The sequence below is a fragment of the Diospyros lotus genome, chromosome 13, assembly GCF_014633365.1.
Source record: "Diospyros lotus cultivar Yz01 chromosome 13, ASM1463336v1, whole genome shotgun sequence".
NCBI lineage: Eukaryota > Viridiplantae > Streptophyta > Magnoliopsida > Ericales > Ebenaceae > Diospyros > Diospyros lotus.
Genome location: NC_068350.1, coordinates 31,292 through 46,549, shown reverse-complemented (window position 1 = coordinate 46,549; position 15,258 = coordinate 31,292). Strand labels below are relative to the sequence as shown.

Sequence of the window (15,258 nt, the reverse complement as noted above, 5' to 3'; positions counted from 1 at the left end):
GCAATTACAGCCGAGTTCAGAAAATGACACTCCTCCAAGTAATCATGAGAAAACAATGCCACAAACTAGGGCAACCAATAAAATTGACTTCATTCTGTTCCAAGTCACAAACAGGTATGGCAGATTTCTTGCAACAAAATGGCCACGGCAAGAGTTAACCACTAACCCCAGGCATAACCATCAGTTATAACTTAAAAGAAACCAATTCCGGTAAAGTTTGAAATCGCCAGAAACATGATAACTCAAGGAATCATTTTATGGCGACTTCAAATCAATAACTCTACTGGTTTATGGATACCAAGATTCGCAAACAACTAAATTAGGATCTTTCTAGTTAAATTCCAACTCAATCATTTCCTGGATCCACATAATCTACGACAGAAAATATTGCAGGTTTCCAATATTCATCGCCAACTAAGCTCCTTCCGCAATCGTCCTTTTTGATGTGCTGATGTAGAGTACTGCATCGGAAAAGAAGCCACGATCATTGATAATGACAAGATATCAGTTTAGATACTACAGTAACTATCAGATTACCGTTATTTCCCCTAATGAAGGCATCACCATATTTGTTTTTCAGCTGTCCGTTAACATATTCTTCTGTTTGCTCCATAGCTATGTTCATATATCCATCCAGACAGGCTAAAATACCTGCACGGTGAAATGAACGATGAAGTTCAGACAGAAGTGTGGGAACTGGTGGATCATCCAAACCATGCCACAAGATTTTTAGGAGACAGCAGCACAGTACGGAGGCAACATTGTAATGTTAGATAGGAACAGAAGAAAGTCTCCCATACACATTTCACATAAAAGGAAGAACCCACATACGATTTATGATGTACCGCTCACTGAAAATAAAAGGGGAAAAAAGTCAAATTCTATCCGCACCCTGTCCTTTGGTGGGTGGGTGTTAAAGTGAGGGAGCCTAGAACAGTACAGCCATTCTTTTCATGATCTTTAATTTATATTCACTTCATTTCTTGTAAGAATAGTAGCAAGCCAAGACCTCTTGCCCCTTTGGATTATTCTCGATTTATAACTTCATAAATTACAGTTTAAGAATCTTAAACAAAAGGAAAGAATACAAAAGTCATCCCAATTAATACAAAAAGTCATCCTTGATTGCCTCTATAGAATCTGCCATTTACAGCTGTCTGCTGCCTTATCCCGTCATTTGTTTTAGGAGTTTTCTAATTTTCAAATCACCTTATCACTTTATACTTTTATCTCCTATTTTCCAACCATAAGATTAAGAAATAAATCCAGCTGTTACTTGGAGTAAATTGTGATATTTCCAACACTCCCCCTCAAGCTGGTGAGTAGATATTCTCCATTCCCAGCTTGCATGTAATTTCTTCAAATCTAGTTGTAAGAAGGCCTTTTGTAAAGACATCTGCCCATTGATTATTTGAAGAGACATGGTATGGTGATGGGACCCATGAAAGGACTAAACATGTGACAGTGACTTCATTGAATGGAAGTTAAAGAATATCAAAACTAATCATATTAAGTCTATGGTCAACTTGTAGTTTTATTTACAAACGCTTCAGATGTCGGCATGGTGTTAGACATCACGTATATGCCTTGGCCTACAGGGGAGCATGACTAAGTAATAATGTATTTAAGTGCATTATATAACAACATTATTCTAAAGTGCATATTACTATGTGTTTTGGTATAACTACAAACTAAGGCGAACTAATTGGCTGTCCTGTATTCTTCCAATCTAAATAAAGTTTACAAAACTAGTTCTCTACATATACAAACTGATGAGCAAAAGAGACAAGCACATGCATCTACAGGTAAAATAGCTTCTCCACATATCTCAATTAGCAAGTGGAGCAGAACTACGAATCAAGTTCAAAAACAAGTTAAAGAAAGCCTGGCAGATTTTGTAGTAAGAGAAGTAAAAATGATAAACAAATTAACATAGTGGACTGTTTGAGGGATGAAATGACTACCTCGATAATCAACACCAGAATTCAATTTGACAACAACAGGTCGCCCACGAATAGATTTGAGAAAATCTGCTGGAGTTTTTGTAGTCGTTGACCCTTTCTCCATGGTTCCGCTCATCTCTTCTTTTCTAATACCAGAACCTATATAATGATAAAAATTAAACAAGCATGCAGGGAAATGATAAGTAACTTGATAGCACATTGAATTTGGCAGGTCTACCGTATAAAAGTAATCTATATAACACTCTGCTCAACCAAAAAAAGTCAAAACTAAAATAAAAAAATCTTTTTATTTTATGAATAGAAAACAAAACAATCTTTGTCTAAGCATTCATGAGGAGTTACAATTTATGCACTCGAAAAGCTACCTTATCAAATTTAAACACTACACTCCTTCCATCAAAATTCCCAACACCTTCAAAATTCCATGGGCCTAACATTCATACATTCTTGCCCCCTTACATTCTGGAACTTGGGGCAGACAATCTCTCACCCACAAGATCTACTTCGGCGGACCAAATGCACTTCAGCGAACCCTCTCTCACCGGATATAAACATGGATGGCGGACCAAATCTACTTCAATGGACCTTCTCTCACCAACAAAGGTGGACAATCTCACACCCAAACATATATGTGGTGCACCAAGGGCTAACTTTTACTCTAGTTAGCAATACAGGATTATAACTAGTTACTCCATTAACACACATTTTATGCTATCATTCAGTATTAAAGTACCACAAGCAACATATTGCATATAAGAATCAACATTCACAGTCCATGACAACATGTATCATATTTTCCCAAATGCAAATTAAAGAAATGTAGTCAACCATAAATGTCAATATGCGCAGCTCAAACAACATGGATTCTACTTTCCCAAATGTAATTAAGGAATGAAACCATGAATAGTATATATAGAATACTAGATGCTTGGAGATATTAATACAACAATTACCACCATAATACAATTTACCCACTCACAGTGTTATGAAAGATTTGGGACTCCCTTAGACGCCTCTTGGCTGGGGCGCCTCATTGTCACCTAACAAGATTATCAAATTACTCTTTTCTTTGCCCTTCAGGAACCACTGTTTCCTAAGATTTGAGAAATAATAAAAATTCTCCCCTAATGTTCCAACTCTAATTACACTTTCTCCTCTATCATTATTTCACATATGCTAAAAATTTTAACATGTCAAAAGTATACTCACATACATTTTCTCTCCCTTTCTCTTATTCTCCACGTATGGCAAAATAGTTTGAAAAATGCAAGAAAAACAAAATAGCTTGAAAATTCTAGAAAAATCAATTAATCTAATGGAAAATTGTCAACTGGTTCTTTAAAACGGTCGGTTGTTTCTTGAAACAAGTCAGTTGGATTTTTATTATTTTTTATAATTGTTGACTAATTATTCAAGACTGTCGATCGGCTATTTTAAACTATTGACATTACAATATGCATACTCTTAAGTTTTGTTGTCAACTGATTTTGTAAACTTAAAGAGTAATATTTGAGAAATAATAAAGATCCCCCCCTAATCTTGAGATAATTACTCAACTAGCGTTATGTTGTCTCCTAGAGTAAATGCAAGATCAAAGGGATCAATGGTTAGCAAAAAGGGTCAACAGTTAGGGTCAAACGGATTGGGTTTTGGAATTGGACCCACCCAAGGGCTGCCACAACTGGGCTAGACCCAGCCCCAAACACTTTGGATTGGCCCATGAATCTGGGTCCGACCAACATAGGCCAACCCCCAAAACAGCCTAAACCAGCCACAACCGTCAACATCAGCGGCCACCGGCAACCTTTGTCGGCTGGATTTTCATAGATCTCATTTATAATTTTTGGCCAAAACTAAAAAACACACTGACAGTAGCCACCCGCCACCGTGGCCAGTGGTTCCTGACGATCAGAGGCAACTACCTAACAACCTTATCCATATCGACCAACACACCTAAAAACTAGCAAGATCCAACGACTGAATCTCCATAGATATAAGCTTAAACTTCTGGCCAAACCCAAACCGTGCGTATGTATATATATATATATCATGGATTGATGTTAAAAATAAGCCTGATAAAACTAAGAGACTTACCTTATTGTAGATCGAGACTGCTTTCACCGTGAAAATACGATTAGATTTCACAAAATCAGTGATTTACGAAAGCGTTCTTGGGGGAGAGAGAGAGAGAGAGAACGTAACGGGACAGAACAAGAAGGCAGTGGGGGGAGCCCTAGTGGTTTTCTATTGTCACATGGGCTTGGCTCCCCTTGGGCCTTAAAGAAAGAGATGCATTGATATAGAAATATAGGGAGAGTTGGCCCAAGGGAGTGATTGGAATATGCATTTACATTATGAATATATTGGGTCATTAACCTATATGGATTTTATTTTATTTTTTTAAATACAATACAATCCAATCACAATAATGAAATGGTTATTTTGTATTTAAGTCACAAATTAATAAAATATTACCTTTTGGTCTACATACAAAAATACTTCGCCACAAGTGGCAGCATTTCAAAAGCACTTGAAAAAATCAAAATCCCCCCATGGCAAACAAAACCTAAATAAATTATCTAATAAACTTGTTTGACGTTTTAATTTAAAATTTATTATTTTGATGTATATTTTTATTAAAAATATTTAAATTTAAGTTTAACTCCATCTTAAACTTAATCTAGAAATTAAAAAAAATTGAAATGTCTAAAAAAAAAGTGTTACTTAAACAACATAATTTAAAATTACAAATTAAAATATTTCATTTGAAATAATTCGATTAAGTCCCCAATTGAAAGGAGATATTATGGTTGGTGATCAATCTAGTTTATTGTGTGTCTCGTTCAATTTAGTGGCATTAATAAATATACCTTATTCTCATATTTTATAACAAGTTCATGTATGTCAATGAGTCTAACAATCACGCAATATACTTTATACTTTTTTGGGAGTTATATACTAATTATTGTGAAATATAGTTGTTAATTTTTTATTGTATTATATCAACCTGGTATATGTTGTATCAATATAAAAAATAAAATAAAAATAATTCCATCTCGTTTAAATTACTAATCAATGCCAGTGTACTGATTGATATTAAGAAAATTTTGTTATACTAGTGAGATATTAGGAATGCAACTTATAAGAAAATAGGCCTACAACTACTACCTGCAAGCCTATGCTATAATATTTATGTAATAATGTAAATAAATTATAGATAAAATATAAATAAATAAAAAAACTGGATGAAAGTAACATTCAAAAAAGCGGAGTGAATAATTGCTTAGTCTCAGTGAAATTGAAAATTTTCCTTGCAGATATTATTACTGTTGTTGCCAAAATACAACAATTAAATTTTATGATGTGGGACCTACTGGAGCTCAGTGTCTTGTAAAATGGGGTTGCTGCGAGAAATGTTGTTGTCGGGGAGTTTGCCATAAGGGTCTCGTTGCAAGCACCTTCGCCACAAGCCTCCTCGTCATAAGGATCTTGCCGCAAGCACCTTCACCACAAGGATCTCACCACAAGCCTCCTGGCCACAAGCATCCCGCCGCAAGGATATTACTTTATTGATACTCAAAGAATAGGTTAGAAGACTCACGGGTTTCCTCGTCCGCGACAACCTTCTGATACCTAAGTCAATACTGGATCCAGGTAATTGTTCACCAAAACAGTAAAGATGTTGTCAAAGTTGTACCGAAATCGGAGATAGCCCCTTTCAATGACCTGTAGCTGGGTATTTATAGGGTGTGCTTCTCAAGGATTCCTAGTGTTGACACGTGTCAATTGTTGGATGGGTCATGCACGAGGTGTGCAGTTGCAAAACCAAATTGCCCCAAACAAGGATTCGCCGCAAGGCTGGCCTTGCGGCAAGGCTGCTGTCGTAAGGCTTTGCGACACACTGTTACAAGGCCTTGCAGCAATGCTTTTGCCGCAATGGGGCTCGCGACACACTGTCGCGAGCCTTTTAATTTTTCTTCAAAAAATCCTTTGATTTTCATGGTACAACAATTGCCCCTCCACTCTTCTTTTTTGCCTCAAGGTGAAATGGAAGAGATTTTGACAGGACAACGAGCCAATCATTTTGACGAAGAGATTGGGTGAACTGCGTTGTCGGGCTGTTAGGCGGGGCAACAAGCCAATCACTTTGAAGAAGAGATTGTGTGAACCGCGTTGCCGGGCCATTAGACGGGGCAACAAGCCAATCGCTTTGAAGAAGAGATTGTGCGAACCGCGTTGCCGGGCCGTTAGATAGGACAACAAGCCAATTGTTTTGAGGAAGGGATTGTGCGAATCGCGTTGCCGGGTCGTTAGGCAGGACAACGGGCCAATCGTTTTGAGGAAGGGATTGTGCAAACTGCGTTGCCGAGCTGTTAGGTAGGACCACGGGCCAATCGTTTTGGGGCTAGGTTTGGCCTAGTTGTGGAAGCCCTTGGGTAGGTCCAATTCCAAAACCCAATTCGTTTAACCCTAACTATTGACCCTTTTTGCTAACCGTTGACCCCTTTGATCATGCATTTACTCTAGGAGACAACATAACGCTAGTTGAGTAATTATCTCAAGATTAGGGGAAGATCTTTATTATTTCTAAAATATTAGACTCTTTTAAGTTTACAAAATCAGTTGACAACAAAACTTAGAGCATGCATATTGTAATGTCAATAGTTTAAAATAATCGATCAACAGTCTTGAATAATCAGACAACAATTATAAAAATAATAAAAAACCAACTAACTTGTTTCAAGAAACAACCGACCGTTTTAAAGAACCAATCAACAGTTTAGGGACAAGTTCCTCTTAAGAGAAACCACTCCTATCCAATTCCCCAAGAGAAACCAAGTTCCTCTTAAGTTTAGGGACATATCTCACAGCTGTGAGGGTCTTAAAGGTTCCATCATGAATCTTTAATCTAACATCCCCCACCCCTTGAACCTTACATTCATAATTATTTCCTAATAGGACCTTTCTCCTATTAATTTCCTTAAAGTTTTGGAGCCAATGCTTCTTTGGAGTCATGTGGAAGGAACAACCTGAGTCCATAACCCATTCTTAGTTGTCTGTTCTGTCACTGTTAAGGCATCTGCACTATCATACCCAGTGTCACAAATATTTAACCCCCCATCAGAATTTTCTTTATCGGCATGGTCTTTCTTCCTCTTAGGACAATGCTGCTTAATGTGACCTTGTTGAAGGTAATAGCATTTTATTAGGCCTTTTCCAGTCCTAGACTTAGACCTTGATTTACCTTTCTTCTTAGAGTCTTTCTTAAAACTTCTTGATCTTGTTGTTAAAGCCTCACCAGGGGAAGATTTACTGTCCATTTTAATTCTCAATTCTTTAGAGTTTAAAACCTCTATTACATCTTCTAAAGAGAGTTTACTCATAGGTTTTAGGTAATGAATAGAGAAGGACTAAGGCTTTGTCTTCATCCTCATATTTTACGTATATGTTTTCTAAATCTAAACATAGTTTGTTAAAGTCGTCTATATGATCTTGAAGTTTCTAATGATCATGCATCTTAAAATTAAAAAACCTAGCCTTGAGGAATAACCGACTGGAGAGTTCCTTCTTGAGGTACAAGTCTTACAATCTTTTCTAGATTTTCGCCACGGACTTCAATTTTGACACTTCCTTGAGCACTTTGCCTCCAAGACTTAGAATAAGAAGGCCGTAAGCCTTCTTCTTAATCTCCACCCAGGCCTCCTTCTGTTTTGCAGTTAGAACTTGAGTTTCTTTCCCGGTTGATGTCCCCTTGGTCATATCTTCTTGTTCTAGCGCCCCCTCCAAATCAAGACTACAAAGGAGTGCCTCCATCTTGATCCTCCATAGCTCGAAATCATTGTTTCCATCAAACTTGTCAATGTCTGATCGTGAGGCGATTGGTGCCATTCTTTTCCCTGAGATCATCTCCCTTGTCTTGAGGTTCTTGATTTCTCGATCAATTTCAGAGGCGCCAAGCTCTGATACCAAGTTGTTAGCGTAGACCTCACCTCTTAATATGATCGCTCAACCCTCAAAACACACCCGAACAATCTCTCACTCTCACAATACAAAAGTGAAATAGAAAACATACAAGAATTTAACCAAGAACAAAAAAAACACAAGAGAACTTATCCTAGTTCAGTCTCAAATGAGACCTACGTCCAGATTGGCTTTGCCCTTAGCTTTCTCCACTATCTTTGAATGATGATTCTCGATTACATGTGCCCTATACCCTCAACTCTCACACACAACCCATAAAACCTGAAAGCTATAGAGTTGATACCCGAAAGATATACCCTCTTTCATACGCAACACATACTCGCACAAGATAAACAAAAACACAATGAAAGCTATGTCCAAAGCCTACTTCTCGACCCCTATTTATAAGGCGAGGATAACAACTTGACCGACTGCCCCTAAATAACAGTTAAAAGAGAACCGATCAGCCTTCTAGACACATACCTTTCCAGAAGAATTTATATAAAAATTAAACCTTGACATCTCTCTTACATTACAAACCCTAATCTAGTACAAAAGCCTTTTAACAACCTATTTGTCTTGATTTACGTATGCAATCAATGTTAAATCAAGTAAAAATTGCAACTTAAATCTGATGGAGGATGTTGGAAGCATTCTCTAAAGAATTTTAAGCTATATTTTGCCTGTTGAAGATTGTTTCGAGTTAGTGATAGGTTAATATGCAGTGTTTTGTATGTGGTTATGGGTTAGTTGATAGGCGGGTGGCTCTTTTGTAATATTAGTTATTAGTGGAGTGTTGTGAAGTGTCTATTTGAGAATTAAGGAAGGTGTTGTAAATGGGGAAAAGTCTAGGAAAAAGGCCAGACAAATGGCCATTGGTTAAAGCAGCACATGAAGGCTTAATTTGGATCAAATAGGTATCATGAATAGCTAATTATCCATGTGGAAACTAAGGAAAAACTGATCTTATAGTGTAGCCAAGGGATAAGAGGCTAGAGGGAAAGGTAAACAAGGATTGGTTGCTTAGAAGGTCTCACTAGGTATGATAGTAATTCCTTAGGTAAGATATAAGATTGGATAAGTCCAAAGGTTAAAATTGAGTGCATGAGGAAGCTATGAGTATTCCAATGGTATGCCTAGTGAAATGTAAGGAAACTTCTCCGAAATTGTCCATGAGGACTCTCAAGGTGTAGCTGAGAACTTAGGTCAGTATTTGAGAGTGTAGGATAAAGGAGAAGCTGGAAATTCTAAGGCATAGAGGTTGGAATAGGGTTTGGACAGCTTAAGGAAGCCTAGGTGACCCTAATCTTAAGCATATCTTGGTAGATTGGTAGGTAGATAGAGGAGAAATAAAAGGAAAAGGTGAGCAGCCTTTAAGTTTGAAACAAACATGAGAAGGAAGGACAGTGGTAAAGCCTAAAAGGCCGGTTTTTGGGGAGTTAGGAATAAAGTCTAGCAATGTTAAGGCCAATCCGAGTATGGTGCACTGTTGATGTGATGCTGTGAAAAAAAAAAAAAAATTGGACACTTTGGGATTAAATGAATAGCACTAAGCATGGATTTGGTTTATGGTGGAGTGTGTCTAGAAGAATAGTTATGAATTTAGGGTGAATAATCTGCTGGGGTATACAGCAGAAATCCTAAAGGGATGCTAAGGTGAAGTTAAGTTGGAATAGCTAATGTGCAGTCCACCTGGCTCAGATTCAGTCCCACCATGGAGAGACCAATCATATTGGTGTTAGGAATGTATTCATTAGAAAAAGTCCAGGAGGAAGATAAATCCTAATTAGAGTTGCATGTATAGGATATGCAGCTAGAAGTATTGTCCAAGGTGATCCATTGTTGAAATTTACAGCATTGTTTTGATGTTCTTAATGTTTGTTGATTGATTTGATGATCAGGTTATCATGCAGGAAACCAAAGGAAGAGCAAGCCAAAGGTTTTGATGGATGAAGATGGAAGGTATCACACTCAAGACAATGGTGGAGATTTGTTAAAGATTGTCTCGAGTTAGTGATGGGTTAATATGTAGTGTTTTGTATACGGTTATGGGTTAGTTGATAGGCAGGTGGCTCTCTTGTAATATTAGTTATTAATGGAGGGCAAATCCAGAAATGACATAACTGGCCCTAGGAAATATCACTCTATGTTCTATAAATAGGGCAAGGAGGCTAAGGGAGAAAAAATCGCATATACTCTTTATGTTTTCACGAGAGCCAAGAGAGTGAGAAAGTTGTGAGTTAGAATAATCTTGTTGATTCTTGGGAAGGCTTGTATCGTGAGAGAGAGAAAGAGGGAAAGACATGTTGTTATCCATCAATAAAGAAGGTTGTTGGGTGGTAGTTTCAAGGCTAGATGTAGTGTCATTCACATGGCATGAATTAAGATAAAATTCTGGCTCCTCACGTGGTTTGCATGTTTTCTTTCTTATTCTGTTCTTGTTTAAATTCTGTTCTTTATTACATGTTTGTGTTGTGGTGTGTTGGCTAGTAAATTGTGAGTGTGTTGAGGGGTGTTTGATTGGTTTCTTGAGTGTATTTAAAAGCTGTCAGTGCTCCCAATTTATAACATTGCCTCTAAATTGCCTATATTTTGCCTCTAAATTGCCTAATCTGTGAGTTTTGAGCTATATTTTGGAAACATGGTCTTTTGAGCTATACTAAGGAATAATCAGGTTACTAAGTGATATTAATTAATTTTCTATAAAATTATGTTATTATAAACATATATTTACAAAAATTAAAGGATATTTTTAATTTTCTCTAAAATCTTACGATTTTAAGATCCGATTTTATGGACCATTTTTAGATCTCACTTAAAATCTCGATTTTAACTACCTTGCTGAGAGGTGAGGGTTATGGTTGATCATAAGATATCTCAATTCCTCAAACCTTCGTTGATAGGCCCCCATATCCCCAATTTGCCTCAACTTGTTGAATTCCTTTATGATGTCCATCATGCTCCTTTCACCAAAATGTTCACACAATTTCTCTAAGAATTCCTCCCAAGTATAGTTCCCTCTCACCCAAGGTACACCCTTGAAACCAAGCATCCACTACCTCATTGAAGTATGCCGTGGCTAAGCACACACTCTAGCCTTTTGGTATGTTATACCAATTGAACATCCTCTCACATTTTCTTAACCACCATCTGGGATTAATCCCCTCGAACATTGGGATCTCCACCTAGAGCATGGGAAACCTCGATTGATGAGGGTTGACATGACCATCCCTTCCCCTGTCCATCACGCCTTCTAGTTCTTCCTCCAAATCCATCTCAATTTCAGAGGTCCACTCCCTACAATTCATCCTATTGCCTTGTAAAATAGGCTCGGTTCTCTCCCTAGGAGAAAAATCAAGAGAGATCCTTACCTTATTTTGGCGAGTTAACATCACCATGAATTGCTATATTTGTGGCCCCATATCCTCTCGCATCAACGAGAGAGCCCCATCCAATTTTTGTTACAGCCCGTCAATTGAGCTCTCCATCTTACAATCCATCGCCATGATAGCTTCATGATTTCGGTTGGATCCGATCTCCAACTGATCGGCTCTGTTTTGGAGTTTGTCAAAGTCGAGCTAACTTGCTACAGCTATGACTTGAGATTCCTCATGCGAGTGCCCTCCACCATTGATTCAACCCCAAAAGAGCTCCGACCGAGAATCGAGCTCTAATACCAAAGTTGTCATAGCCTAAGCCTGACAATGTTCTCCTTCCTAGTTCGGTATGAATTGGGAAGGCGCTCTCGAAGTATAGAGTGTAGAATGAGAGAGAGAGAGTAGAATTCTCTTCAATATTCTTGATGCCCAATCCATGATAATCGTTGGACATTTATACAAGTTGCCAAGATGGTGGAACCTTGCTAAGGTAGATTCTACACTCTTCTATGGTTATAACAACCTTCTGCCACCCTATAACCACTTGCACATGGATAACCCCTTAATCTAACAAACTTTATAACAATTAAAAGTTATAGCAGTAAAAATTTAAAAAATTCCATAAAATAACAGTAAAAAGTTAGAGCAGTAAAAATTTTAAAAAATTCCATGAATTCGGTTCTTCTCATGACATTATGCATATCCCAAAATCTATCTATCACCATACCTAGTGCCTAAAATGCACCATTTTTCAAAAATTTGCATAATCCAAGAATAAGAAACATTTAGGGTATCCTATCATAATCACTATGCATATGTCTCTCCCAGGAGGATGAAAATGTTTCGTGCAGTTAGAACAATTTGCATATTATTCAAGAAATCACATAAGATCGTGCATAAGTTATGCATGAGGCAGTATATACGTGAAAGAACATAAGTTAAACATAACATAATCTTTCTACTCGCCTGGAAAGGACTAACTCAAGTCTGCACCCGGGGAGGAAGTCGAGTAAAATCCTATAAATCCGGCCCTACAACAAACATAATAAGGGGTCTGTTAGAGTATCTCACAGCTCTACACTAATTCTCTCAACTCAACCAACTCACTATATATGTCAAGAACACACTGATAACAGAAGAAGATCAAGCAAACACCAGAAAGAGAGAAACGCACACATGAAACAACAAGGTTTATCCTGGTTCGATCTTGAAATCCAAGACCTACATCCAGACTGCTAGGCACCACTGAAATCCACTATCTTGAAACACCCAAGGGATGATTACAACGAGAACTTAACCCCTCCTGCCCATATACACTGAAAGCTATAGGGAAACAAGGGAATACAAGCTACAAACCAGCCACTCCCTACCTCTCGCACTCAATCACCAAATCAAGACAGTAAACCGAAAGCAATACTTCACGAATACAGGCGCACTAAGACTCCTCTATCTACATTCCTATCCACGACCCCTATTTATAGGATATAAGGGAGCGGAGCACAAGATAGAAAGATAAAACAACTAACTAACAACCGCCTAACTGAATAACTAATTCAAAGAGACAGCTGGCTCCTTCTAGAAACAAACCTTCTAGAAGAGCAATTAAATCTAATGCTAAAACAGGAAAGAAAAATATGCAGCAATACAAAGATACACGATTTACAATTTAATCTAATCTAATACAAATGTCACAACAGGGTCAAAATCAACGGTCAAGATTAAACGGGTTAAACTTGGGTTCTGGGCCGACCCAAGGGCTACCACAAATGGGCCAGACCCAGCCCAACACGTTGGGCTGGCCCCTGAACCAGCTGGGCAGCGCCAACATGGGCCAACCCCCCAAAAAAAGCCTAAACCAGCCATAACCCCCGCCGCCAGTGGCCGCCGGCCATGAGGGTTAATATATCCAAAAATGGGCAGATCTAACGGCTGGAATTTGGTAGATCTAATTTTTAATTTTCGGCCACAATTGAAAACGCACTGCCAGTCGCCGCCGGCCACCGCGGCCGGCATTTTTCCGGCGATCTGAGGCAACCACTCGACACCCTTACCCCCGTCGACCAACATACCCAAAAATCAGCAATATCCGACGGCCGGATCTTCGTAGATCTAAGTTTTAATTTCAGGCCAGACACCCAAATCGCGCGCATAAATGTATATATAATGGATCTATACTGAAAAAATTGCCGATGAAACTAAAAGACTTACCTACTTCTAGATCGGGGCCACTTTCAAGGTGAAAATCCGGTCGAATCGAAGATCGGGCGGTTGGATTTTGCAAAATCGGTGATTTACAGTGGGTGTATTTGAGAGAAACTTGAAGAGAAAAAATGGTAGGGAGAGAGAGAGAGAGCAGAAGTGGTGGGGGAGGCCTGTCGGCTCCCGCTCCCCCCCCCCTCCCCCAATTTATGGCCGACCCATTTCAAAACGGGTCGGCCCTCCTTTCTTGGTGGCGGGATCCGACCGGATCCGGCTGCCTCTTTTTCTCTTTTAATATATATAATAATATATCATTTTATATATTTCATATTTGTTATATTTACTAATTATTATTATTATTATTATTATTATTTATTTTATTTTTTTGGTTTTTACAATATAAGTACACATATACTTATACATTTGTATTTATGATGCATACTTACATATATGCAAGTATGTCTACATAAGTATATGTATATGTGTACGGTTGAGAAATTTATATTTTAATTTATTAAAATAATATGTATTAAAAAATATATTTAATAAATTTTGTTGTTTGATGATATGCAAAACATTTTGAAAAACTCCTTAAGGTTGAATGATTTTATATTGAGCTAATAGCAATAAAAAATTAAATATTGTTATGGGTATTTCCCATTCTACTCCATGTGGGTTGGACTTAATTTAGTGGGCTAGCCCAACCGCTTAAGACGTAGTATACATCGAGTTGAGCTCGTTAAAGCAAGCTTGCACGGTGTGAGGACCCAGGCTCAAACGGTGGGGATCGAGTGAGCTCCCGATAGTGCCCCTAACTTATCAGCGTATTCGAGCGAGCTTCCAGTTACGTTTCGAGCAAGCTCCCAACTATGTTTCGAACGAGCTCCCAATGATTCTTGTAGCTTGTCGGCTCAGCTGGTCAACCCGCATAACAGAAGTGACGTATGCCACAATGTATTAGCAAGCCGAGGGCCGCCCCAACTGAGCCATTCAGTCCCATTTCCTCGGCCCATGCCGGTCTCATCTTGGCCCCTTCGCCACAACATCATTACAACCGTGTCTGGGTTTTCGTGCATTTACCTTAGATCCCATCCTCATTAATGGCAGATCCCATCCTCATTAGTGATGAATTTAATGAGGGTTCCATCGGCACCTTGTTGTTGTAGGGACGTCTTTGCCGGCGCTAGGTATTCTGTCCTATCTCCTGCAGACATATTATGCATGTAGGGGGACATCCCCTCTTATATATCAACTAACTCTTTTAAGAGCAGGGGGTACGTTTTTTTATCTTGAGCCCACTTACGCATATTCTTGCACTTGCTCGCTCACTGACTTGGGCATCGAAGTACCTTGCAGGGACGGACTGGCGGGCCAAGAAATCACACCAGACATCATTTTTTCTCCCTCTTGAATCCACCACACCAGAACGAGCCAACAAATATCGTCGACCAATTCCAAACGTCGACAAATATTTTCACATTTTTACTATTTTATCCGAACGTTTCAATTTTAGCAATAATATCCCGATTTGATCGATTGAGTGTAATTTCATCCCAAGCCCGAATTTGATTGGATAGGCGTGTGCCTTTGCCCAGGTGGCACACCACCTGACATTTTTAAATATTTTGAGTAAGTCCAACGTGTACACATGTAAAAAAATAAAAAATAAAATATTATGATAAATATATATCTATGTTAAATATATATATATATACATACACATAGAGAACGAAGGGCAAGGGATGGATGGTGACAGC

At 38.4% G+C, this 15,258-nt stretch overlaps 1 protein-coding gene across 5 annotated transcripts; it reads right to left on the bottom strand.

Moving 5' to 3' along the window:
* Nucleotides 1-45: 45 nt before the first annotated feature.
* On the bottom strand, nucleotides 46-13,697 carry LOC127788678 (sm-like protein LSM6A). 5 transcript variants are annotated; one of them, XM_052317236.1, is made up of 5 exons: nucleotides 13,511-13,697; nucleotides 5,339-5,496; nucleotides 1,965-2,102; nucleotides 538-651; nucleotides 46-461 (listed from the first exon to the last, which is right to left on the bottom strand). In XM_052317236.1, exons 2-5 carry the CDS (start codon nucleotides 5,400-5,402, stop codon nucleotides 415-417), a joined length of 363 nt encoding a protein of 120 aa, XP_052173196.1. In that variant the 5' UTR covers nucleotides 5,403-5,496; nucleotides 13,511-13,697; the 3' UTR covers nucleotides 46-414. The 5 variants fall into 5 exon arrangements, with proteins under 5 accessions (XP_052173196.1, XP_052173199.1, XP_052173201.1 ...); XM_052317239.1 differs by lacking the exon at nucleotides 5,339-5,496 and adding an exon at nucleotides 12,269-12,333 and having other exon boundaries at nucleotides 13,511-13,694; XM_052317241.1 differs by lacking the exon at nucleotides 5,339-5,496 and adding an exon at nucleotides 12,269-12,333 and having other exon boundaries at nucleotides 13,515-13,694.
* Nucleotides 13,698-15,258: the final 1,561 nt, after the last annotated feature.

Excerpts from the sequence above, each read along its gene's own strand:
- LOC127788678 (XM_052317236.1), bottom strand. The coding sequence starts at position 5,402 with ATGGCAAACTCCCCGACAACAACATTTCTCGCAGCAACCCCATTTTAC. Across the intron at positions 2,103-5,338 it reads TTACAAGACACTGAGCTCCA|GTTCTGGTATTAGAAAAGAA; the intron begins GTAGGTCCCACA and ends ATCATTATATAG. Across the intron at positions 462-537 it reads CTTCATTAGGGGAAATAACG|TACTCTACATCAGCACATCA; the intron begins GTAATCTGATAG and ends TTTCCGATGCAG.